The sequence below is a fragment of the Pocillopora verrucosa genome, chromosome 9, assembly GCF_036669915.1.
Source record: "Pocillopora verrucosa isolate sample1 chromosome 9, ASM3666991v2, whole genome shotgun sequence".
Taxonomy (NCBI): domain Eukaryota; kingdom Metazoa; phylum Cnidaria; class Anthozoa; order Scleractinia; family Pocilloporidae; genus Pocillopora; species Pocillopora verrucosa.
Genome location: NC_089320.1, coordinates 19,800,354 through 19,823,886, shown reverse-complemented (window position 1 = coordinate 19,823,886; position 23,533 = coordinate 19,800,354). Strand labels below are relative to the sequence as shown.

The following is a 23,533-nucleotide window of genomic DNA, read 5'->3' as shown; positions in this document are numbered from 1 at the left end:
TTGGCAATTTTCGGGCTAAATGTGTATAGCTAAGAATATTCTAAAATCTAATTACATGCATTCAGTCTGAATAACCGTGACACTATACTATAGTTGACTCCACGTGGCCAACATGCCAAAATTTAAAATCTCTTATTTGCTGTTAAACGTTCTTGTTGGGAAAGATACAAACTACAGCTATTGAAATCATGGAAGAAAAACAAGCTTGATCATAATAATTTTTCCCCTCCAATATGCTCTTTGTATTGGACTGTACTTAGATCTGTAACGCAAGGCATTTATTTATATCTATTCATGTCAACCTCGTTTTGATGAATACCACGCTTTGAACGCTGAAGTCCTGGGTACTTGTAAAGAATCAAGATGGCGGCTGCATTTGGTGTTTGGGAGGTAAAGTTTCCTTCTTCTCGTGCGGTTTACGATGAAGAAGACGAAGAAGACGAGGAGTTATCTACCTCGGAGAATGAGTTGAAAATTTCTGAGTTTCAATGGATATCCCGGAATATCAATCAAAAGCCCTCTCCAACTCACTGCTCCTTACTCGTTCTCGCGATCGGAGAAGTTGGGACGACATTTGTAGAAGCTCACTATCTGTCAGCGGGGAGTGAAATCGTTGCCTGTATTTCAACAAATAAGAGAAATGAAATAGATTTTGAAAATTTGTGTTCTCCGTCAAAATCAGACGAGACGAGCCGCTTATATCGTTTGAAAACGCCACACGATAATGACTCAGCAGTTCTTTGTCAATGCCCAACACCAGTGTCACAGGAAAAAGCATTCCAATGGACTGAAAAGGTAGCCATGCATACAATTAAAAAGATACGGAGTATTGAAAATTGTAAGCTTCGTTCAAACGGTCATGATAGTTGATGGTGGTCGACGATAGTTTCAACTTTCATTTATTATTATAGACTAGCATATTTGCGTTCAAACGCTTCATGATAGTTGATGATTATTGACTAAATTACGCGGTGAAATCACCTATTTGTAAACAAATATGTCATGCCCTGAGGTCAGCAACTTTGGCGGCGTTTGAAATTTTTTAGTCAAGAGGTTGTAATTGCTCCACACTTTCTCTTTACATTTCCTATGATGCTGACAAGGAAAAAAATTTTTGCAGTAGTATTCATTATCTAATGATAGCCTTATCTGCCGATTGCTGGCCAAAAATCCAGGCGGTGATTGCTGCTTTTTCATTGGCAAATATCACCAGCAGTGGGTGCAATTAGTGACAACCTTGGTATGCTTGTCAGATATGTACCAAGTAGAGGTCTTGCCCAACATAGCTCTCTCAGTAGCTCAATGGTATAGCATCAGAGAAAGAATTAAAAGGTCTGAGGTTCGTTTCCTGTTTAGGGACTCAAATTATTTTTGTGTGTATCCCACTCTCATCTTTCTTTATGATTTTTCAGTTGTTTGAATTTCTAAAGCCATCCAAAGTTGTCATCTTATCATCAGCACCAGCCTGTGAATATCACACTGACACACCTGAAAATCTCAAGTCTGACTTTGTGAAAGTTTTAAAGACAGATTCCTGGCTGGAAAAGTTGTCACAGAAAGAGTGCTCTTTGTTGGAAACTCCCAATGTCATCAGTGGAGTTGCAGCTTCAGGTGAGAAATAATGATGTGATTACAGTGAAACTCCCCACACTCAAAATAAGTTAATAACTTGAACAAGATTCGATTTCCTTTAAACCATTTTTTCTGTCAATTACTATTCTTAGCTTACTTGAATGCCCACTGACTTAAACCATGTTTTCTTTCCCTGGGGAGTTTAAGTCAGAGAAGTCAGAGTGGATCTTCTATAGTCGCCACCATTTTTATCACCATGTCTAGGACAAAGAATTTTAACTTGCCATGAAAGTCAGAAATTTGGTGATCTGTGTCTGTTAGTCTTGTAGCAAGCTGTAACATTTTGATTACCCAGTGCATATAGCCTCAAGTTAACCTTTTGACCCTTAAGAGTGACTAGAATCTTATTCCTCCTCACAATATCACCCCTGAATCTTATAATCAGGTCAGAAGAAAAAAGGAAATGATAACCAACTAAAGAAGCTTTTGATAGTTAAATGCATTTTCCTTGTCAGCACCTTAGGATATGTATAGAGAAATGTATGGAACCCTTGAATGTATTTTTTGATGATTTTGATATTAAAGAGGTATTAGAAAACTTAATTCTGTTTTATTGATGATGAAATAGTAGTTTAAACTAGTCATTAATGTGCATATTTATTCATTTCTGTAGATGATATATTTATTTAGATACTTAATTGCTTTTTATCTCTTTTTGGTGCAGTTTTGCAGTATTGTCAGATCCACAATTTAGCTGCAGCTTTATTTGTATGCTTCATGGAGTCATCTCATGTGGATTCACAATCTGTTGAAACCTTCAAATTCCTCCTCAAAAGTCCTCCCTTAAACTCACTTCACCAGGTAATAAGTAGTTAAGTGCATTTTGCTAATAACTTTTCAAGTTCAACAGTGAGAGGGAAAAAGAGAGACCACCACCTTGTGCCCTCCCCTATCCTTAACCCTTTCCCCCCTCCCCTAGACTTATCCTCTTGCCCCTTTCCCCTGTCTTTGTCCCCTTCCCCCTCCCCAGATTTATCCCCTTACCACCTTCCCTATCCTTAATCCTTTCCTCCTTCCCCCTCCCCAAGACTTATCCCCTTCCCCCTCCCCTAGACTTATCCCCTTCCCCCTCCCCTAGACTTATCCCCCTCCCCCTCCCCCTCCCCTAGACTTATCCCCCTCCCCCTCCCCCTCCCCCTCCCCTAGACTTATCCCCTTCCCCCCTCCCCTTCCCTTGTAGGGTGATTACACACCTTAAGATGTGTCAGGGCAGAAGCATGACTGCTTGAGAAAAAGTGGTAAGCATTGAAAGCTAGATAGAGAACAGCGCTGAAGGGATTTTCATTTTTTTAGAGATCATTATTTCAAGAATTTTGTTTAACTTATCTTAAATAAGGCTTTTTATTTAAATTTGAGTATATGGGTCAAAAGTTCCAAAAAAATTCAAATAATCGGGAAATCAGTATAGGGAATGTTTGGAGGAAATGATAAGAATGATGAAGTTGCTAGGAAACTGTGCCAGCTCTATATCCCAAGGGGTGATACCGGCTTGCTGCAATGGCAATATCCCTACTTGGATTGAAACCTTAAAACACGAAATAATATGATAACTAGTTTCCTTTTTTCTGTTTCCCTAATGGCAGGCATCCGCTGAACAAGTAACAAAAGTACTGAAGTCACTAAGATCTGGAAAATTGATAGAGATGAACATGTACATGTAGGAGAATTTCGCTCGGGAAAGGAAAAATTAAGTTATCGAGTACAGATGTGAACTGAACTGAGCTTTATCCCACCTCGAGTAGAGAAAACGAAATAGAGTTGTTAATGATATACACTTAGTAAACTACCGCTTTAGATGGACACTGCGCGTCTTACCATTCATGGGTGAACAATGCGAGACGAAAAAGAAATACGAATGTCTGGAAAAATTGTAAAGTTTTCCATTGGACAAATTCTGGTTCAGGTATTTTGGCACATTTTTTTTCACATTCCATTCTCGATGGTAACACTTCTCTCCTACATGATTGACTACTGGTTAAAATATAATGAGGCCTGGAGTAAATTTACTGATTGGCAAAAAATCCCTCCTAAGAGAAGTTGACAACTACCGAACGAACTGACAGATCGAAACTGACCAATCACAGTTTACAAACGCTACTGGGCTCTAACGGCAGATAAAATCATAGCAAAATGACGAAATTACTCTATGCGAATAAGACTCGTCACACTTGATTGACACATACTATAACTCCTCACTGGACTCTGATGATCAGTTGCTACTGGCAGCTGTTCTCTTCAGGACTCATCTCACGTGGACTATTGTAAGACTTGACTTTTTATAAGAGCTAATTAAATTCAAAGATCAAACAGACATCTATTATGTGAATTTTGGGTCTTATCGACTACCATAGTCAGTGTACAGCTTGCATTATACTTCAAACATTGTAGGTGGTTACACTTGTAGTAAAACTGTCAGAACTACTTCTAAATAATACCTTTCATAAATCGAATCGAACTCTCCAAAACGTACTCGCTTTCATCAACAACAACCGAATTTTAATGACACACACAAAATCAAAGAGGATTGAAATATTCAACCGAACTTGTCACCGGTGGTGAGAAATCATATCACATATCTAAAAATGATTCTTACAATAGCATTACTCTCAATGTTGTGTTTGCTTAGATCAAAAGTTATAACTGTAAGTGTGTAACACATCCAGCAGTCTTTTGGAATTACTTCAACTCGGCTTCAGTTTTTAACAGGGTTACGAGGTCCCTCCGCCAAGACAAGCGCAACTTTCCACGGTGCGGACGCTGAAGTTTTTTCCCTCAGCAGTGATGAAAGAATGCGCCTTGGAGCGTTTAGTAATGCACCTCATTGTGCTGTAACCAATAAGATTGTTCCAAATTCCTTTTGGCTTATTAATCCTAGAGAAAGAAAAAATAAACGATTGATTTGTGGACAATTCCTTAAACATTTATATTTATTTAGGCGCTAATTAAATGTTTGGACCTTGAGAGTGGTTGCTTACTTCGAGGTGGGTGCTTGTTTAACTTTCAAAACGTGAAGATGTACCATAGACAGATAATTTAGAGATTTTTTTGCCAGTATTATATGCTAATAATCAATACTACTCATGTGCACTCCAGTGTTTTTTTCTTCGGGGGGAGGGGGCGGTGTGGGCGCTTCAGTATTCGAGGCTGGGGCGCCCATCAAGTTTTCCTACTTACCTGTATATATAGATTTAGCCAACCGAGCCTAAAAGCGGAGCTCGCATTTTTTTCCCGCACATCTCAAGGGCACAACGCCTTGCCCCGGCCAGGACTAGAACCCGGGTCGTCCGACTCGGAGCCCAGTGTATTGACCACTGGACTACTGAACAAACCGTGGAGTTGGCGTGCCCGCGGTACAGTTGACGACGCATGTTAAAAGTAGCACCTTATACGGTCGTACGGTCGTACATCCAAATTTTTTCGGCTTGATGGGTTACTACTATTTTGTATAATTATGGGGCTACGCTCTGCGAGCTCCGCTATTACATTGGGGAAGGTGGGCGCCATATTCAAGTATGGGTATATTGAAAGATTTCAGTATTCATTTCTGAATATCTTGAATAATTCCGTGGATACAATATCTGTTCTTAAAACCTTGACCTCGGGATTCGGATTTCAATCCTGGCCATAATGGTCACGGCTATGCTCGTTTTCAGTTAAAAACTGCTCACAAACTAACGCCCTTCTGGGCTGTTCATATCTATAAGCCGTATAGCATAAAAAAATTTTTCTAGAGTTTTTGCAGATTGGCGATTTTACCATCTTAGGCCGCAATCAGTATGGTTTGATCAAATTTTCTTCAAGAGATTTTTGAAATATTAACCACAAGAGAAGCTTAACTTCTGTTGTTGCGTTTTGTGTATGAGATGATTGGCGCACGACTCGCGCGTTAAAATAAAATAGCGCGGCACAGTTTGCAGAAAAGTTAAACATCGAAAAGGTTATATACTGTTGAAAAGTCAATGAAATTCACATTGACTATCGCCCTTTTAAATACTGTCATTCATCTTAACCATGAGCTAAATCGAGCAGACTGATATGGCTAAGAAAATTCTGTCTCGAGCATCAAGGCAGATAAATGGGCACAACAAACCGGAATTTAACTAGTTCTGCATTGACTTTCACGTTACAACATGTTGCGAAATGTTTTTAAATAGAAAAGATCTGCCTTGTTGTCCCATTAGCGTCCTCTGGTTTGTTTCTATATAGAAAAAAAATACACTATTTAACAGCCTACACCAACAACCAAAAAGGCATCATGGGATTATTATCACAGAGGTCAAACGGCGGGCATGCGCAAAGACTTCAATTTTCTATTTCCTTCACAAAAATTTCAAGGGAAAACATCATAAACAACCTCTAGCACGCAAAACATGTAAAACAAAAGAGGTACATTCAAAGAAATCTGTAAAGGAAACAAATTTCGGGAATTTAAAAACTTGAGACCTTTCTAACACAAAGCTCAGTATGATCAATAAACGAGTTGTAAAAAGTACTACAGTTTTAATAAGCTGTGATTCACTTTTTTGTTTGGTTGTTTAAAACTACTGTGAGACAACTTTGCTTTGAAAGCCTGGATGTTCGCCACCATCTTACATGGGAAGACGTTTGACCGTTGTGATGGTATCACTTCACTGAGTGACCGATTGATTGATTGATTGATTAAATAATCGATATTTATTATATAAACACCACTGAAATACCAATAGATCTTTCGCGCGAAAACATGTCTTCACACGTGAAGATAACATCTTATCAGGAACGGTATTACTTCTGACATCAGAAGAGCTAAGCAAAAGTGTTTTCAAAACAAGATCAAAGATGCTAAAAATAGCCGAAATTACTGAAATATTCTTAATTCTGCCACTAGGCCGGACAATGTCCAGAAATCAATAAAAGGCCCTTTAAAGCGATCTGACAAAAGCGTAATAGTTAATGACCAGGAAAAGGCTAATGTCATGAACACGTTCTTTGCCAACATAGGAGAGCAACTGGCAAATGATATTCATGGAACAACAAGTCCAATAACAGGTACAATAAGTCCCATAATGACAAAGAACATTGCAGATATATCTCTTTAATTTAAAGAGGTAGACACAAAATTAGACAAGTTGAAAAGTAATAAATCACCTGGTATTGACAACATCCCATCACGACTAACAAAGCTTGCCCAGCCAGCATTAATTCAGCCCCTCTACTACTTATTCAAGTATTCTATGGAAACGACGTATTTTAGCACGTGAAAGACAGCACGCTTAACTCCAGTATTTAATCATGATGATGAGTCGGACATAAGTAACTACAGGCCTATTTCTTATCTCTGTACGCATAGTAAGATATTGGAATCCTGTGTGACTGGCACGGTAAAGAGCCATGTTATCAGTGAAAATTTGATTACAGACAGACAGTGGGCATACCACGCAGGGCATTCAACAGAGCTACTTTTAATTCATCTCGTAGAAATATGGCGAAAAGCAATTGATGAAAACTTGGTCGTAAGAGCAGCTTTCGTAAATTCCAGAAAAGCGTTCGATTGTGTTTCACATCCACTCCTATTACACAAGCTACAGTATCAGTTTGGAATGACTGGAAACATCTTGTCATGGGTAACTGATTACCTCACAGAGAGTAAGCAGTTCACTATTGTTAACGGGAAGACTTCGGATACTGAAGTCGTCAGGTACGGAGTACCACAGGGGTCGGTTCTGGGGCCACTCCTTTTTGCCCTATGTACCAGTGACATGCCTTCATCAATTAAGAGAGGTACAATCTACATCTATGCAGACAACACAACCGTTTACATCATCGGTAAATCTATTGATGAAGTTACAGCAAGTCTTAACCTTGCCTTGTCTGAACTGTATGCATGGTGCATTGCCAATTCCTTAATTCCTCATCCAACTAAATGCGAAGCAATGCTCTTTCACAGAGGATCTTTCCATGGCCCCATAAACTCTCTTAACATTGGTAAAAAACGTCGTTAAGTGGATTAATAGTACAATACCTCTGTAACACGACTACACAAGCCTCTGGCTTTAAATATTTATCGTGTTTGAATAAAGTTTTATTTTATTGTTGTTATTATTATTATTATTATTATTATTATTATAATTATTTGCACATTCGATATGGTATGGTCACGCATAAAAATCGCGCCTTTCGATATTGAAGTGAAATGATTTGGTATTTCATTGGTGTTCATATTATAGATAGCATGTTACATGGCCGTGAGGAGACGGTCCACTTGAGAAACATTTTTTAACAATCGACAAAATAATCATCCGTGCAAATATCGCGGGTTATTTGTACTCGTTTCGCGTGTTATTTGTACTATTTTTAGTGACGCTGGATAATAAATTTAATTTTGGATAATCCATAGAAATTTAATTTTGGATAATAAACAGTAATAATGGCTGGTTGGTAAACACCTTTGGTTGCCTGTGGGAAGTTTCTTGAGGCATCGAGAGTTACCAATGCATTTTCCAACGTCTATGATCTATAATATCAAGATATTATTTAATCACTTCACCAAATTCCACGACATCAACAGCGCACTGCTCCTCTTTCAGTGTGGTAAAAAGGCAACAGCTTTGTTTTTCTTTGTTAGTCCTTGATTAAAAGTTGTCAGGAAAATTTTATAAATGAAAATCAGGGGAATGTTTACCTTGGTTCGCATTGCCTTGTTTCCATGGGAGTCAGTGTACTGTTCTGGAAATCCCTCGTAACGTGACACTCGGTAGCATGAAGGCTCCACACATGCACAGTCCACAATAATTACGAGGCATCTATCTCCTAGAGTACAGAAAACATAGACGTTTTAAGAGCGATCTTCAGAAACGCATCTTTCACTACTGCTTTATAATTACTCAGAAAAAAAATTTTTCAAAAAAATCTTATGCGGGTAAGGTATTTTACGAATCTTACCGTTTGCTGAAGAAATGCTTTTTGTTTTCTTGTCAAATGACTGGCATTTAGTGTTTCCATGGCATTGTCCACTACAAATTCCAACGTCAATCGTGACCTCAAACTTAGTTCCGTTGTAATACTTAACCAGGCGTGGGAGCCGCTGACATCCGTTACTTGCCGACTGACAGCTCTCTATGATCTCCTTCTCAATAATGACCGGTGCCATGGCGTAATTGCGATGCTCGGTCAGTTCATAAGGGAGGCATGTATTGTTCTAAGAGATTAAATCAGGAATGAAAAGAAGAGTAATGAACACTCGGTAACTATTACTAACAAAAATTTACAATTCTTTTTTATCATGACCATCAAGAATCCTGTTGCGTGATAGTTGTAGGGGGATAAAGTCTGCATCCAGTTCGGCGCATAGAGAGCAAATAGGTTAATAATCGTATTGTTTTACTATGCACTGACCACTCCTTCGAATCTTACTGACTACTTTATCACTGAATTATACTTCAGGGTTCCTCAAAGAGAATCCGATCTATTCCGCACTTAATTACAAACCTCCAGAATTTTCCAAAAAGCTCAATGGGAGCCTTCTAGCGACCCGAACTATGAGACAGCTTGATATTGATAAAGAGGTAAAGAAATATCTAAGGCTTTCATACGAAGCTTAGGACTCATTTAAAAATAATCAAATTTCATTCTGTAGATTCATTGACGTCTCGTTCGATTACTTGGTGGATATTTTTCTTACTCCTGGCTCAGCTTCGGAAAATAGCTTTAAACGAAGGTTTCCATGGTCGACGCATCGAGTTCAAAGCCGCGTTTTCTAGAATTTTCGGAAATAGAGTTTCAGAGTAACTCAATTCCACGAAAAAAATCTGATTTCAGCTCCGATTGATTGGCTCACATTTTTCACGTGACTACAAAAATTTGAGCGGGAAAATAAGACGTGAGCCGCCCAGTAGTTTTTCATCGATATACTAGAGATTTTACACCTTGCAGCATATTTCTTTAAGGAAAAAATTACCTTTCCTCATTAATCGCCGAGGGTAAGTCAAAGACTACTTCAAATGCGATTTCTCCGAGTGATTAATGATAATGTAGAGTTTTATGCAAAGGTAGTGGAACGTTTTGAAACGCGGGGGGTTGGGGGGCTTATCTTTCACCCAGCCATGCGCATTCCCTACTCAAATTTTCCAAAATGCCCTTTGCGTTGTTCGTTGGCACAAGCAAACCTCTTTGGAAGATTAACAGCCTCGAGTGTGTCCGTAAGTATAATCGGTTTATGATTTAATTTCATTTTTTCCAGCACAGTCTAAAATCCTTCAGCTTAATATTAGACTTTGTCCCACAGACAAAGTTAAATAATATCTCAATTTCCCAGTTCTTAGTTAATTTAATTGTTCATGTTTTTCCTTTAGCTGCATCTTACGCTGGAGTAAAACCGTAAGAACGTAAGCCCTAATATACGCTTTTTTTCAAGAGATATCAAGAACAAGTTTAATATATGAACTTTAATATATCAAGAACAAGTTGAATTTTTCAAGTAATCTTACCAAAAGGACGTAAAGACAGCAGAGTGGCAATAATTCTTAATAAAGAAACCACAACTTTTAGTTTGCAAGACATGTTTCGACATTCTTATGTCATCTTCAGTTGTAAATGCGATTTTAACGGTTGTACATTTGAATTTATATGAGATTACGTTACAAATTACGTCATATTGTTTACGTTACAATTTGATGTAACGAGAGCTTATTCACTAGTATACCTCTCGATGAGTGCATAGATATTGCAATTAGGTATATTTATCAAGGTAACCCTGGTCTTAAGATAAACGCCGCTGACCTAAGAAGGCTTTTTGCCTTTGCGACAGCTGAAACCGGTTTTCTGTTTGCGGGAGTGTTTTACGATCAGATAGATGGAGTTGCCATGGGGTCCCCACTTGCTCCAGTACTTGCAAATCTCTTTATGGGACATCATGAAAAAACCTGGTTAGACAACTATTCATTATCTGAAGTTGTTTTCTACAGACGCTATGTCGATGACACCTTCTGTTTGTTCAATAATGAGAAGGACGCGGTATTGTTCTTTGATTATTTAAACACCAGACACCCTAGTATTCGCTTCACAATGGAAAAGGAAATTAATGAGAAATTATCGTTCTTAGACATACTGATTGACAACAGTAATCCATCCATAATTACTAGCGTCTACCGCAAGAAGACGTTTACTGGTCTTCTGACGAATTATTTTAGCTTCACTCCTATGATGTACAAATTAGGTTTAATAAGAACTTGGTTGACAGAGTATATAAGATCAATAATTCCTGGGTTGGTTTCCACAAGGATGTACAAAAACTTATTTTCTTGCTACGGAAAAATTGTTTCCCTTCCAGCGTCATAGACAGGATTATCTCAAGACATCTGGCCAAGAGCTATAATCCTTCTCCCACGCATAACGCCACATTAAACTCCGGAAACCCTTCTTCGCATTATTTTAAACTTCCTTATGTTGGGCGGTTTTCTGACATCGCTCAAACCAAGTTAAGGCATCTACTGAAACGTTATTGTAGACCTGATTTAGATATTAAGTTAGTCTTCAATACGTTTAAGCTCAGAAACTTGTTCAGTGTGAAAGATTCAGTACCACCAGGTCTACGTTCGCGTGTCGTTTATAAATTTTCGTGTGCTGGCTGTAATGCCAGTTATATTGGTGAGACCACTCGCCACATCTGTACACGGGTTCGTGAGCACCTCTTGTCTGACAAAACTTCACACATTTACAAGCACCTACAATCATCAAAGGCCTGTCTCGACTCTTGTGGTACAGAATGTTTCACCATTTTAGATTCTGCCGCTTCGAAATACAAAATTAAGATCAAAGAGGCATTGCATATTAAGTGGGACAAACCCATCCTTAATCAGCAATTGAAGCATCTAGAGTTGTCTCTTTCCTTTTGATTCTGTCATCATAATAGACACCCAGCAGCCGCTAGAGAACTTTGAGTTTAGATCAGTCTCGGAAAAAGTTGTCTTTAATGCATTAAAGAGCCTTAAGAGAAATAAGTCCTCTGGCCTTGACAACTTTCCTTCTGGAATGTTAAAGGACTCTGCTGATATAATAGCCAAGCCTCTCACGCATATAATTAACCTGTCTCTCGCAACAGGGTCTGTACCTACTGACTGGAAAGCGGCTAAAATTGTACCACTTTTTAAATCTGGTTCAATGGCCGAAATCGACAATTATAGGCCTATTTCAATACTTCCTTCAATGTCAAAGATCCTGGAGAAAGTGGTATTTAAGCAGCTGATGGCTCATTTTTGAACAGAATGGTCTACTTTCTCATTTTCAGTACGGCTTCCGTCGCATGCGCTCTACTGAACTGGCCGTTACTCATCTTACCGATGTTATCAGAAGAGAAGGTGAGAATGGTAACCTGACAGGCTGTGTTTTCATCGATCTATCCAAGGCGTTTGACACCATCAGTCACTCTGGCCTCCTGAGCAAGCTTTCAACTTACGGAGTTCGTGGAACAGAACTCGCATGGTTCACTGATTACCTTTTCTGCAGATCACAAGTTGTCCAATATAAAGGCGTGCTATCAGAACCTCAACCCATTCTCACAGGTGTTCCTCAGGGAAGTATCCTGGGTCCTATCTTATTCATTATCTTTTTTCAACGATGTACATAAACCGCTTCAACATTCGAAGATTATCACTTATGCCGACGATTCAGTCATCTATACCTCTTCTAAAGATATTGATACTATACAGAGAAGCCTTAGCGAGGATATGAATAACCTGTGCGAATGGTTTAAAGACAACGAACTGATCATTAACCTAAAAAAGGACAAGACGGAGTCTATGTTATTTGGAACAGCTAAAAGAATCAACCTTCAAGACAAGGAACTTAAACTTTCTGCTAATGGGTCACTCATCAATAATACCTCTACCTATAAGTACTTAGGTGTTCACCTTGACTCATCACTAAACCTCGCATCACATTTTGACCGAATCTATAAAAAAGCTGCAACCAGAATCAATCTCTTGCGATCAATTCGTCCTTTGATCGACCAAAAGTGTGCAGAATCGATCTATAACACTATGATCGCACCTATCTTTACCTATTGCGGAACACTTGGTCTTAGCTTTCCGGATTACCGAAAGGAAATGATAAAGAACATCGAACGACGAGGCTTTAAAGTTATCGGCAATAGTTCTTTTAATCCCCCATCCGTGAACAATTTGATCAAGCGTAAAAGCTGTCTGTTTGTTTTCGACTGTCTCCTGAATAATGTTTGCACACCCTTTAAGAACTACTTCGAAAGGCTGGTTCATTCTAAGGCCACTAGGAATAACGGTATATCAGTGAAATTACCCAAAGTTCGTTTAGAATTTGGTAAAAAGAGCTTCTATTACCAAGGAGCAAAGACTTTCAACAACCTGCCTGCTGAACTAAGGTCGTTAGATTCGAGACTGAAATTTAAGAACAAATTGCGAGATTATTTTAGTTAAATTCTATCTAAACGTGGTTATAGGTATCCTTTTCAGAGCATTTTTATTTAATTTTTAATTTTTTTTTTTTTTCATTTTATTGTATGCTTTTCTAGACCTTAAGATCAATGATTATATCTTGTTAAATTTTATTTTATTTATTTATTTATTATTTTTGACAGGACCCCAAGGACAACAGTGTTACACACTGATGGGTTTTTCAATCCTGTATAAAAAAAAAATTCGTTATTATTATTATTATTATTATTATTAATAATTTTTCTTATTATGATCATTATTTTTCTTTTCTCCTTCTTTCCCCATCTGGCGCGTGCTATGTCACGTTTTTTCGTATTTAATATTCAAATTGTAACGTAAACAATATGACGTAATTTGTAACGTAATCTCATATAAATTCAAATGTACAACCGTTAAAATCGCATTTACAACTGAAGATGACATAAGAATGTCGAAACATGTCTTGCAAACTAAAAGTTGTGGTTTCTTTATTAAGAATCAAGTAATCTTCTTTTCAAACAATTGGGTCCTGGTTGCCAGACCTCGCAAACAACTAACCGTGTCTTTAAAATAATATGCTACAAGACAAGCTTTATCAATAAATGGAGACCTGACTTGAGATGTTCTAAGTAAACGAAATAACAGAGGACTCTTCCCCAAATTTTTCTTTAAGTAAAAAAAATGAGTGGTGATTATCCCGTGAGACTTTTCTAAGCTCGCAATATCAAAAGTAAGTCTCTTTACCGTGGTGTTATCCTTTGCACATTCTCCAACGTCCACCATAACTTGTTCCAAGGCCCCCTCTTGCGACCCCCCTAAAGAGAAGATAAAACAAGTATAACTCAGGAATCGTTACGCTATCCATACTAATGATATGCTGATATCGATAATAATACAGGAATTGACTCACTATCCCATGGGATGTTTCGGTGCTACAGCAAGCAAACAACTAAACAAATCTTACAAACAAACATAAAAAGGTAGCAAATTGAAACTGTTCGAGGGGGTAGGTTAAACAGTTTATGTTTCTAGAGCGTAGCTAAGAAGTTTGACCAGGAGAAACCGAGGAAAGTCCTCCACCTTTCTTATGACGTTCATTAAACTAGTGAGGCACCTTCTTGAAAGATCGTTATAATTATTTCTGATGAACGAGGCGGTCCTCTAGTTAAGTTAAACATCATGTTCTCTTGTCAAGTCGATAATAGTCACTATTGGTAATTATGATGTCAGTAAACAACCTAAATGGCATTAAGAAATGAAAATTTATGACGATAGTGTTAACAAGTCCACGCATTTATGTCTTTCAAACTAGAACATGTAAACCGTTAACTCATTTGTTGTGATTGATTGTACTAATGAGTACGCTGATAAGTTAATTTTCATCCTCTACTGAAATAAATTGGTTTGCACAGAATCTGTAATTTGAAATAGAGTTTGTTCACAACCGTTAATTGAGGCAAGTGGACATCAATAGTCTACTAACAACGCGACTGGGTTCATTTAACAATATAGTACATATCAGGTCCTCTGTAGGTTATTTACGTCGGTATGCGACCAGCTCGAAATTCTGTTTGCGATAGCAGGTGTTCCTGTTTACTTGCACTGCTTCCACTGAAAGTCAAAAGAGAGAACAGGCAGTTAAGACTACATGTGGCTACTGATATAGCACAATTTTTTTTATAGCATTGAAAAGAACCAGGGGTTGTATGATAATGCCAGAAGGAAGTGTTGCAGAAGATTTGTCTCGCATGTAAAACAGAAAACCTGCCGCATCCCACATACTGAGAGCCCTGTTCCATAAGAGCAAGATGATTGAAAACTATGGTAAATAATTTACGCTCAACCACTGATTAGATGGCAAAAAATTATCATATTAATAATAACAGAAATAATAATAATGATTATGATAGCAAAAGTAATAGTATTGATAACTTATGAGGGCTAGCTCAAGAACCTTACTTTTCCTCTATCGGTCTATCCCTGGCTCCAATAATGATTAAACCAGCCTTCCTTTAATTTTGATTTGCCTGTAAATTATAAATCATTTCCCTTTTCATTGCAATTCCATTTTTGTGAGACTTTGTTTCATACAACGAGGCACTCCGCGTTGTAGAATATTCCGCCATTCCGCCATTCCACCATTCCGCCATTCCGCCATTCCGCCATTCCGCCATTCCGCCATTCCGCCATTCCGCCATTCCGCCATTCCGCCATTCCGCCATTCCGCCATTCCGCCATTCCACCATTCCACCATTCCACCATTCCGCTTCTCCACCTCTCCACCTCTCCACCATTCTATCATTCCATCGAATGGCGTCACCCTGTTGAACTTAACGTATCATATTTCGGACCTTGTTCGCTTCGCAAAGTTAGCGGCTCTTCTGAACAGTTGTTGCTGATTGAAATGGTAAGATGATCTATTTTCAAATGAATAAAATTCTTCTTCAAAGTTTCCACGATGTACAGATCAAACCTATTTACATTTTCTGCAAGGAAAAGGTCTCTTTTTCAATTACGTGCCGGAGACGCCACTGTGAAATTATTTTGAGATGTTTATCATCTATTGTAGTGTCAGAACTGGTTAGAACTGAAAAAAAATTATATCTTCGGATCTACTGAGAATAATTCGCTGATTCAAACAGTAAAATGCTCTCTCTTTGAAGAAAAAAAAATTCCTCTGAATTTTCATGATGTGCCGATCACTTCTTTCAAAACATTACTGCAAGGTAAAGCTTTCTTTTTTCACGCACCATTCTAAAATGATTGTGAGATGTTTATAGTCTTCTGTAGTTCGAGACAAAAAATTAGTAGCACCGAAAAACTGTGTGATCATCTGCTAATATTCCGTGTAAAATTCGAAGCGATTTGAAGAAATCGTCTCTAAGAGTTGAACGACAGAAGATGTTCCGAAACAAACAAAAACCAAGAGCGAGGAACATCGGGTAAAGCTCGGCACACTTCGTTGTGAACGAAGAGGTCGTTCGTATTCTATTGTTACACTCATTCACCCAACACGACAGCGTTATGGCTTCGCCTCCGTAGGAGGCAGTAGCCACAAAAATTACACAAAATGTGATGAAAGCAGATATTCAAGGACCTTAGAAAAGAAGAAATAGCTCGTGTAACAATTTAAAACTAAATGTTTGCAAACTGACTAATTCCTTGAAAAGCTACTATGAAGATTCCGAGACACATGCAAGCTTCCATGGTTTTGGCAGGAGATCGTGTATACAGTTTCTAAAAGTTCGACCCCTCAAGACGTAGAAAAATTTGTATGTTATAATATGGTCTAATTTTCGTTGTCTATCCGTCAATTCCATGATTGAAAAAAGATGCTCGACTCGAAAAGTTCAAGGTCATGATCCGAAACGTGCAGTAAAACATAGTCGATCTGTTATCAATCCAATATAATTTTCTCTGTCAATTTGTAAACAACTTTACTCAATAGGGATAAGAATCTATAACCGACGAAACGGCAGATTGGGATAAAAAAAAAAAAGGTCCTTTTCTAATGCTCTCAAAGGGAACTCTTTTACCGTCTGTCAAACTGGAAACATTGCAAAATGTTGCAAATCAACTGAAGCGCTTGTGTCGTAAAAAGATCCACTAGCCGTAGAAAGATCCACTAGCCGACAATTGGATTTATATTTCCAGTAGCTATTTAACTTGAAGTGACAGATTAATTATATTCCTTCGTTCGATATCTTAATCTTTTTAAACTCTCTTTGGCACAGCTCTATACGTATCAAATGTGGATGCTTGTGAAATGGCTGTTGTTTGTTGCCCGCAGAGAGAGACACTTGGGGAATATGCCATTCGACTAACTTGGTAGAATTTCAGGCCCTTGGCTTTCCGCTGAGGTAATTAATCAGAAATTCCTTGCTGACTAACCTTTGAACTCGTTTTAGGAGATATAAACAGTTGCAGAATGAAGAGAAGTAAGAGCGCTTTTGAGTTCAAGTTTTATAGGAATACATAATGGGATAAAGTTGTGATGAGGGAGAAGTCCATTTTCCCAAAAGCATGCCTTCAAACTTTCATCACAATGGGCGTATCCCCATTCCAGATGGATATCTTATCTCCATTGTCTCTGGGCTGATTGTCCTAAATGTGATTAAGGTCTCCTTATCGTTAGACTTTTTCGGCGAAGGATGATGAAATAACAATTCCTAGATTTCCAACGCAACACTGATATTGGATCTGCGTGCCCGATGTATCTTTACTCAATCAGTAAATCAAGACTGACTTAATCTAAGTGATGGTTTTTCAAAAGGACAGTTCTTACTTAACCTTATTAATGACACGAAGCCTTCAAACATGCTAACTAAGATACGATTAACTTTCATCTATTCATGGTACTAACTAGTGATTTTCAACTCTTTGAGGAGTCATTACCGTGATCCAAGACCCTGTTGTCTAATCCTTAGAAGAGGTGGTTCTCGGAAATAACATATATAACAGCCACCCAAATATTGCTATTCATTATACTTTAAACTGTATGAAACAAAAAACTTGGATTGCACGCTTTGTGGTTCTGAACGGGAAACTAGTTATATAAAGAACATTCTTTTCAAGTTACAATTAATTCGTACATGAACCAAAACGAATGAATTAACCTTCAGAAGAGAAACCAGATATACTCAAGCATTAAAAAACAATGAATGACTTTTAGAAAAACAAAAAAGTTTTTAACAACTTTTTGAAAACGCATGTACTTTCGCACAAATTTGATAAACAACTCGATCCACTTTTTCATGAAATCCAGGCGTTTGAGAAAGGAATAACGAGTTTGTTTGGGAATACATCCCAGGAGGAAAACCAACTGCAGTTAACCGTAAATTATCGTGAAAAGCCTCAACTTATTCCGAGAACTTGGTTAATATCAGATAACATGAATTCAAAACTTAATTGTGCCTTGGAAACTAATTCAGAAATAAGCGGTCGTAAAAGACAGTTTCCTAACCAGAATCCAAAATGAACTTCTTCAGAGTTTTAGTCTTAGGTGAGGAAGTGAGAAGTTTTCCCACGTAGATCTTGTCCAAAATTATCCCAACAATTTCACATAATTGGCCTATAAGTAACAAGTGACTCGAGGAATGTAACGAATTCGTTGGGCTGCCTCAAAGGAACCTTTGATTGAAAACTTCAATGACAAGTGAGGAGCGAGTCACTGAAAATGAAACTGACCAGTTTAAACTAATTTTTATCATTACCAGGAAATATGTAGGCTGGCCTAAAATGAAACCAGTACTTTGCAGCCAACGTGGAACTTCTGTAATACTCTGTCTCAACGCTGCTAGACTAGTTAACTAACTTAGAACTGCCGCTACTTACTTATTTTTTGAGTTCATGAGTAAGGGTGGTTCCTTGCCGTTTCACCCTTAAACTCGTTGACGATAATGAGAGCGGTTAATTAAAAGCGTTATTTGGTTCATTGTTTGGATACAGTTAGTAGATTTTGGATCTTAGTCTACACGCTTTTATCACTGCTTAGCGTGTCCGGCTCAAAATCCGCATTTAGTTTCCTTGATCTCACAAAGAATTCATAGAACAATGCACTAATTAATCTTTATTAATCCATTAACGACTTAAAAGAAGTGATAGAACTTCAGAGAGTGAGCTCCTAGCCTTGAAAATTACAGGTGGCACAAGAACATATCAAGTGAGACCCGACATAGCATCTCTCTGTCGTACTGACACGAAAAATCTTTTCATATTCTCACTCAGATTATCGTTTTGTGATGAGGATGATGTTGAACCACCGCCAGAAGTCCATCAAATTTCCAGAAGTACCTCATGATTACTTTACACACAGTATAAAACTCTTAAATAGTAATATTTCATTTCCAATTTTAACTCAAATGAAGCATACAGCAAATCAAGATTCAAACTGCCTCAACAGATCAAAGCAGAACTCTCGACCGGCAATAAGTAAGTAATGTATACCGTAACTGAATTAAAACGTGAAATATAGCTGTGATGAAAAACAACGTACTCACCGTTAAAAATAAAGCAATGAGCAACCAAACAAAGCAAATAAACGATAATCTGCATTTTAAACAGCAGGAGTGGCTCTTTTCAGCAACCCACAGTTATCTTTTAAGTTCAACACTTCCTTAGAGCGCTTTACGAGTGAGTGACTTAAAACCAAACGCAAAGTATTTATTACAGCCTCTTAGGTAAATAAGAATATGGCAGGAGACTAATAAGAACTCGAATTATAGCCTATTAAGAAGGTGATGTAAGATTTCCAGATCAATTACGGACGGAATTGATTGATTAATACGAATTAAAATCTCTTTCTCGCACACTGAAGCTGAAACTCCGCTCATGACCTATTGAATGAACATAAAGTAGCACAGAAAGTAATATGTAGTAAACAGATTTGCAAACTAAGAAATATTGAAATTAAATACTAAGTAAAAGTAATTGATGATTGTGAATGGATACTTGAATTGATTTGATTTATGTCTTAAGGCAGATTCCGTTCGTGATTCAGTCCAGCCTTCAAGCACAAAGACACATCAAAAACGATCGCTCGCTAGGAGCATAATAACCAATTAGGCTGCGTCGTACATAAACGAAGAGTTGTAAACTTTCCAGTTTGTGGGTTGTTTATTGACTTGTCAAAGCTGACAGTTCTTTCTCGAGATTTTTCAAGTATCGGGTTATTTAAGTGCCTATGACACGAATTTTTGTTTGCGTATTTTTTTTTGCGTAAATATTTAGCTTATCATATGTACCAATTAATTCTGATAGAAGAAAAATTTAAAAAAACTTAAAAGTCGGTTTTTTCGGGCCTTAAAGTGCTCTTATTTTGTGTTAAAAGAGTCCCGTGGACAGGAGTAATGAATCAGTGGGTGATGATGTAGAAAACTGTGAAAACTCTCAGTTGACATCTCTCTCATCTTAGTTGTAACTTCATATCAGTCAGCGTTTAAATACTCTTGAAATAGTATCCGATACCGATGTCCGAGGAGTCTACCTGCCTTCAGCAAGCTCTACCGAGAGTTGTTGTACACCGTACTCAGGCAGTAAAGAAGAGATGGAAGTCGTAAGTACGATTCAGCCCTACGAAGAAGAACCGCGTGCATCAAACGAAAATTTTCAGTCGACGAAGAGTGACAAAGACGGTTTCTCGCCCGCGGTGGTCAGGTCAAGATTAGAACAAAAAGAATCCCGTTACTAACTGTTTAGTTTGTTGCGTTTATGTTTTGTTTTCTACGACGAAAATTATGTTAAGAATGGGTAGCTGTGTTACGTTTTATGTTCATTTTAGTCCTTCGCACTAAGTGCGGCGAAGGTTCCCCTTGGTCAGTGCTCTGGAGTTTCGTTGCTGTAGAGTAATTCCCTAGAAAACCTAAAGCTAACTTTTGACGAAAGAATCAGCTGTATCATGAGGCATGATGATTTTTCGCCGAGAAGTTTACAGTTATCTGATTCAAGTTAATCTCAAATAGGGATTTTGATAAAGAAAAACTTCCTTAGTTTAAGTGCAGCATTGCCATATGACCCATTTCGCTCAATGGCAAATAATAGACACCAGTATTATAAATACATTTGTATTCCGGATTCGACACAGGCTGTGAGCCAATGTGAGTTTCCTACTTCCGATTAGACTGCGTCTTAAAATCCTCATCAATCTTATATCGTATCTTAGAATGCTATCAAAGCAATCAGACAATTATCTTGTTCTCGTACAGCGTTATAAGCCTGGCCTCGCCAATACTTGTCTTTCAATGTGATTATATAGCATTCCGTTATAACGCCTCATTCGCCTATTTCCCGTACCTCTCTTAGATTAATATTTGTTCCTGAGAAACCGAGCTCGAAGCATATTAGGCTAGCCTTGAATTTTCTACTTCTAGATGTAAAAAACAGTGCAACTCACAAAGCAATCCGCTGATACTGAAATGAACTGAGTGCGAACACAAATAGGTAGACCAAGATCATCCCATCAAATTTCCTATCATTGATTTACTAGCTTCTTCTCAACCAACACACATGTTCTGTTTTGTGATACATCTCAAGTAACCAAGGATTACCGACTTTAGAAAATGAAATAAGATTCATAGAATATTCGAGTACTAATTACTTACCAGGTGAAGAAAAACATAAAAAAGCGACATCTTTAAGCGAGATGGAACACAATCGGACATATGAGAAGCCAGACAGGAAAAATACATTTGTATTCTGGATTCGACACAGCCCGAACGTAAACAAGAATAACAATTTAAAACACCCAGTGCTTCTGAGAGGTTTCGGGGTTCGATAAATTTACGTCAAAATTTCCTGAGTATTTGAAAAAAATTCGTCAATCGTCAAGCAATAAAAAAAGTAAACTTAGTCATCCGTATGTTCTTACAATGTGCCATGTGGGTCTTTTTACTGAGGCAAAGATTCCTCAGTGAATATTTACTTGTATCCTCTAGACGCACAAATTTGTGTAGTATCGAGATGGAGTTGGCAGCTCTTATCAAATTCATTTGAGTAATAGCTGAGTATTTGAACTGTAAACAGCAGTAGTTGGAAGAATGAATCTCAACAAAAATACAACGAAGGATCGAAGATTCAAAACACGCCCACGCGCATACCAAATATAGCTCTAATCCTTAGTGAACAACGCACGAGTGAAATTGGTGATAGCTCACAATTCTTCCAAAGAAGAAAAGCAAAGTAGCCTATTTGAGAGTACCCTGTTTATGCTCCAAAATTTTTCTAATTGGAATAAAGGTCTGGCTTTACACTTTTGCTCTCCAATTATTGATCGAGGAACGAACGCGCTTACCTCTTCAGACATCCAGGATATACTTATTGATATGTCTGCTGAAAAGGAAAGCTTCTGTAGCAATTAAATCGCCTTAGTTCTTCTTATTACGCTGTAGCGGAGTTAGCTTAAGAGATGCGGAACACAAATCTGCGAGCGAGCGGAAAGTGGAAAAATTAATATTCATATAAATCTACGCGTCTTTCCTTCCAAATTTCGTAATTTTTCATAAATAACTGAGAACAGATTACAGTGCGAATATAACTTGCTTTTGGAAAATAGATTTCTTCCCTTCAGAAAGAAAGCTATTATGGCTGTTGACAATTGTTGAGACAAGGACTTGCACAGTAAACTTGACTTTAACAGGCGTTTTAATCTACGGTCTTGGCACGACCAGGTAAAACAAATTCTCACTAAAATACTAACCAAAATAAATTCGTTGGGACAAAGTACTGTGTTTGTTGTGATTAAGTGCTACAATGGCTTGTTGTGACCAAGCACAAGCTTATTGTGACCAAAGAAAGCTTCACAACACAGTTCTATTTAAGCCTATTGCAAGGGTGATATTATGAATTATCAAAGTGCAGTTTCCAGGTTTAATTAGAATTTTTCAATAGCATAAGTACAGTTAACTTAATAGCTAAAAATCCTCTTGTAACAGCTTATTACATAAACATTAATAGATTCTACTCATGAAACGTGCAGTCCGATAGATTGGGCAAAAATTCTTGTCGCAATGAATGAAAGGCGGAGAATTGAAAGGTAGATTGTTACATAATGTAAGGGAGGGTAAGAAATGCGTTCTGATGGAGTTCGTCGAATGCAATATTACCGGAAGTCTGCTCGTAATTCTTCTCTATGGGAAATCTAGTCGTAAAAATAGTTGTTCTTAGACCTCGTTCTTTCACAGTTCGCTACAAGCGCGTAGCAAAGACGATCGCAAACCTCGTTCTTGTAGCTGAAAAGCTAGAAAGCCCGCCGCAGGCACGCTCTAAAGAAAAGGGGCATACACATGTCATATGTCTCCTTCTAACGAATTATTTTCAGTCATAAGGTAAGAGCAATGCTACATAGAATAGCACTTACTTGTTTGTTTAAAAAACTTCTCTGAACGGAGACAACTGGAAGGAACACTCCCCAAATCATTCTTAACAGTGTAAAGATTATGACTTGAAAGCATAATTATTGTACAAAGCTTTTAATCCCTGTTGTTAATTTTTTCCCGTAAAAACGCTCGAATTTTATTATGTTCTCAGTTATTTACAAAAAAATTATGCAATTTAGCACGAAACCGAAGAGTTAATTTGACCCCATGTGGAAATAGGTCGTGGTAAGTTGAGCAAAGTGCGAAATTCCTTCTGTTTTTAACAAACAACTACTACTCTTGCCTCCAGGATGATGTGTTCCTGTATGGCATCAAAAAAGAAGATTCTTGCCTATCATCCATTGTTTTTCAAACAACTTGAAAGTATTAAAAATACTCGATAATTAGTCCAAAATTTAAAAACTTTTCCAGTGTCTTAGAGCGCGCAGCTTGGCATGAAACCAAAAGGGGAAATTAACCTTGTTACTAGGTTCTGGACAATTGAATCAATCGTGGAAGCTTAGCAGGTAACCGAAAATCTAATTAGTTGAGAGAAGTGTTGAATTCTTCAACGAAATGAAAAGCAACTATAACTACCCTTGTTCCCAGGGCAGGGTAACTCCGCAT

General features: G+C 37.8%; 2 protein-coding genes across 4 annotated transcripts; one reads left to right on the top strand and one right to left on the bottom strand.

Moving 5' to 3' along the window:
* Positions 1-362: 362 nt before the first annotated feature.
* On the top strand, positions 363-3,943 carry LOC131793669 (proteasome assembly chaperone 1-like). Its single transcript, XM_059111115.2, has 4 exons — positions 363-795; positions 1,413-1,611; positions 2,297-2,433; positions 3,216-3,943. Exons 1-4 carry the CDS (start codon positions 364-366, stop codon positions 3,291-3,293), a joined length of 846 nt encoding a protein of 281 aa, XP_058967098.1. The 5' UTR covers position 363; the 3' UTR covers positions 3,294-3,943.
* A 163-nt stretch (positions 3,944-4,106) lies between these two features.
* On the bottom strand, positions 4,107-23,017 carry LOC131793670 (uncharacterized). Of its 3 annotated transcripts, none has more exons than XM_059111118.2 (7): positions 22,909-23,017; positions 14,598-14,666; positions 13,800-13,870; positions 8,554-8,809; positions 8,294-8,421; positions 8,058-8,125; positions 4,107-4,503 (listed from the first exon to the last, which is right to left on the bottom strand). In XM_059111118.2, the coding sequence occupies exons 1-7, from the start codon at positions 23,000-23,002 to the stop codon at positions 4,341-4,343; spliced, it is 849 nt and encodes a 282-aa protein (XP_058967101.2). In that variant the 5' UTR covers positions 23,003-23,017; the 3' UTR covers positions 4,107-4,340. The 3 variants fall into 3 exon arrangements, with proteins under 3 accessions (XP_058967101.2, XP_058967100.2, XP_066028024.1); XM_059111117.2 differs by lacking the exon at positions 22,909-23,017 and adding an exon at positions 19,055-19,222; XM_066171927.1 differs by lacking the exon at positions 22,909-23,017 and adding an exon at positions 15,015-15,231.
* Between the last annotated feature and the right edge of the window lie 516 nt (positions 23,018-23,533).

Excerpts from the sequence above, each read along its gene's own strand:
- LOC131793669 (XM_059111115.2), top strand. The coding sequence starts at position 364 with ATGGCGGCTGCATTTGGTGTTTGGGAGGTAAAGTTTCCTTCTTCTCGT. Across the intron at positions 796-1,412 it reads CATTCCAATGGACTGAAAAG|TTGTTTGAATTTCTAAAGCC; the intron begins GTAGCCATGCAT and ends ATGATTTTTCAG. Across the intron at positions 2,434-3,215 it reads CCTTAAACTCACTTCACCAG|GCATCCGCTGAACAAGTAAC; the intron begins GTAATAAGTAGT and ends CCCTAATGGCAG.
- LOC131793670 (XM_059111118.2), bottom strand. The coding sequence starts at position 23,002 with ATGCTTTCAAGTCATAATCTTTACACTGTTAAGAATGATTTGGGGAGT. Across the intron at positions 8,810-13,799 it reads GTGCAAAGGATAACACCACG|AACAATACATGCCTCCCTTA; the intron begins GTAAAGAGACTT and ends TTAATCTCTTAG. Across the intron at positions 4,504-8,057 it reads CTTCCCACAGGCAACCAAAG|GATTAATAAGCCAAAAGGAA; the intron begins GTGTTTACCAAC and ends TTCTTTCTCTAG.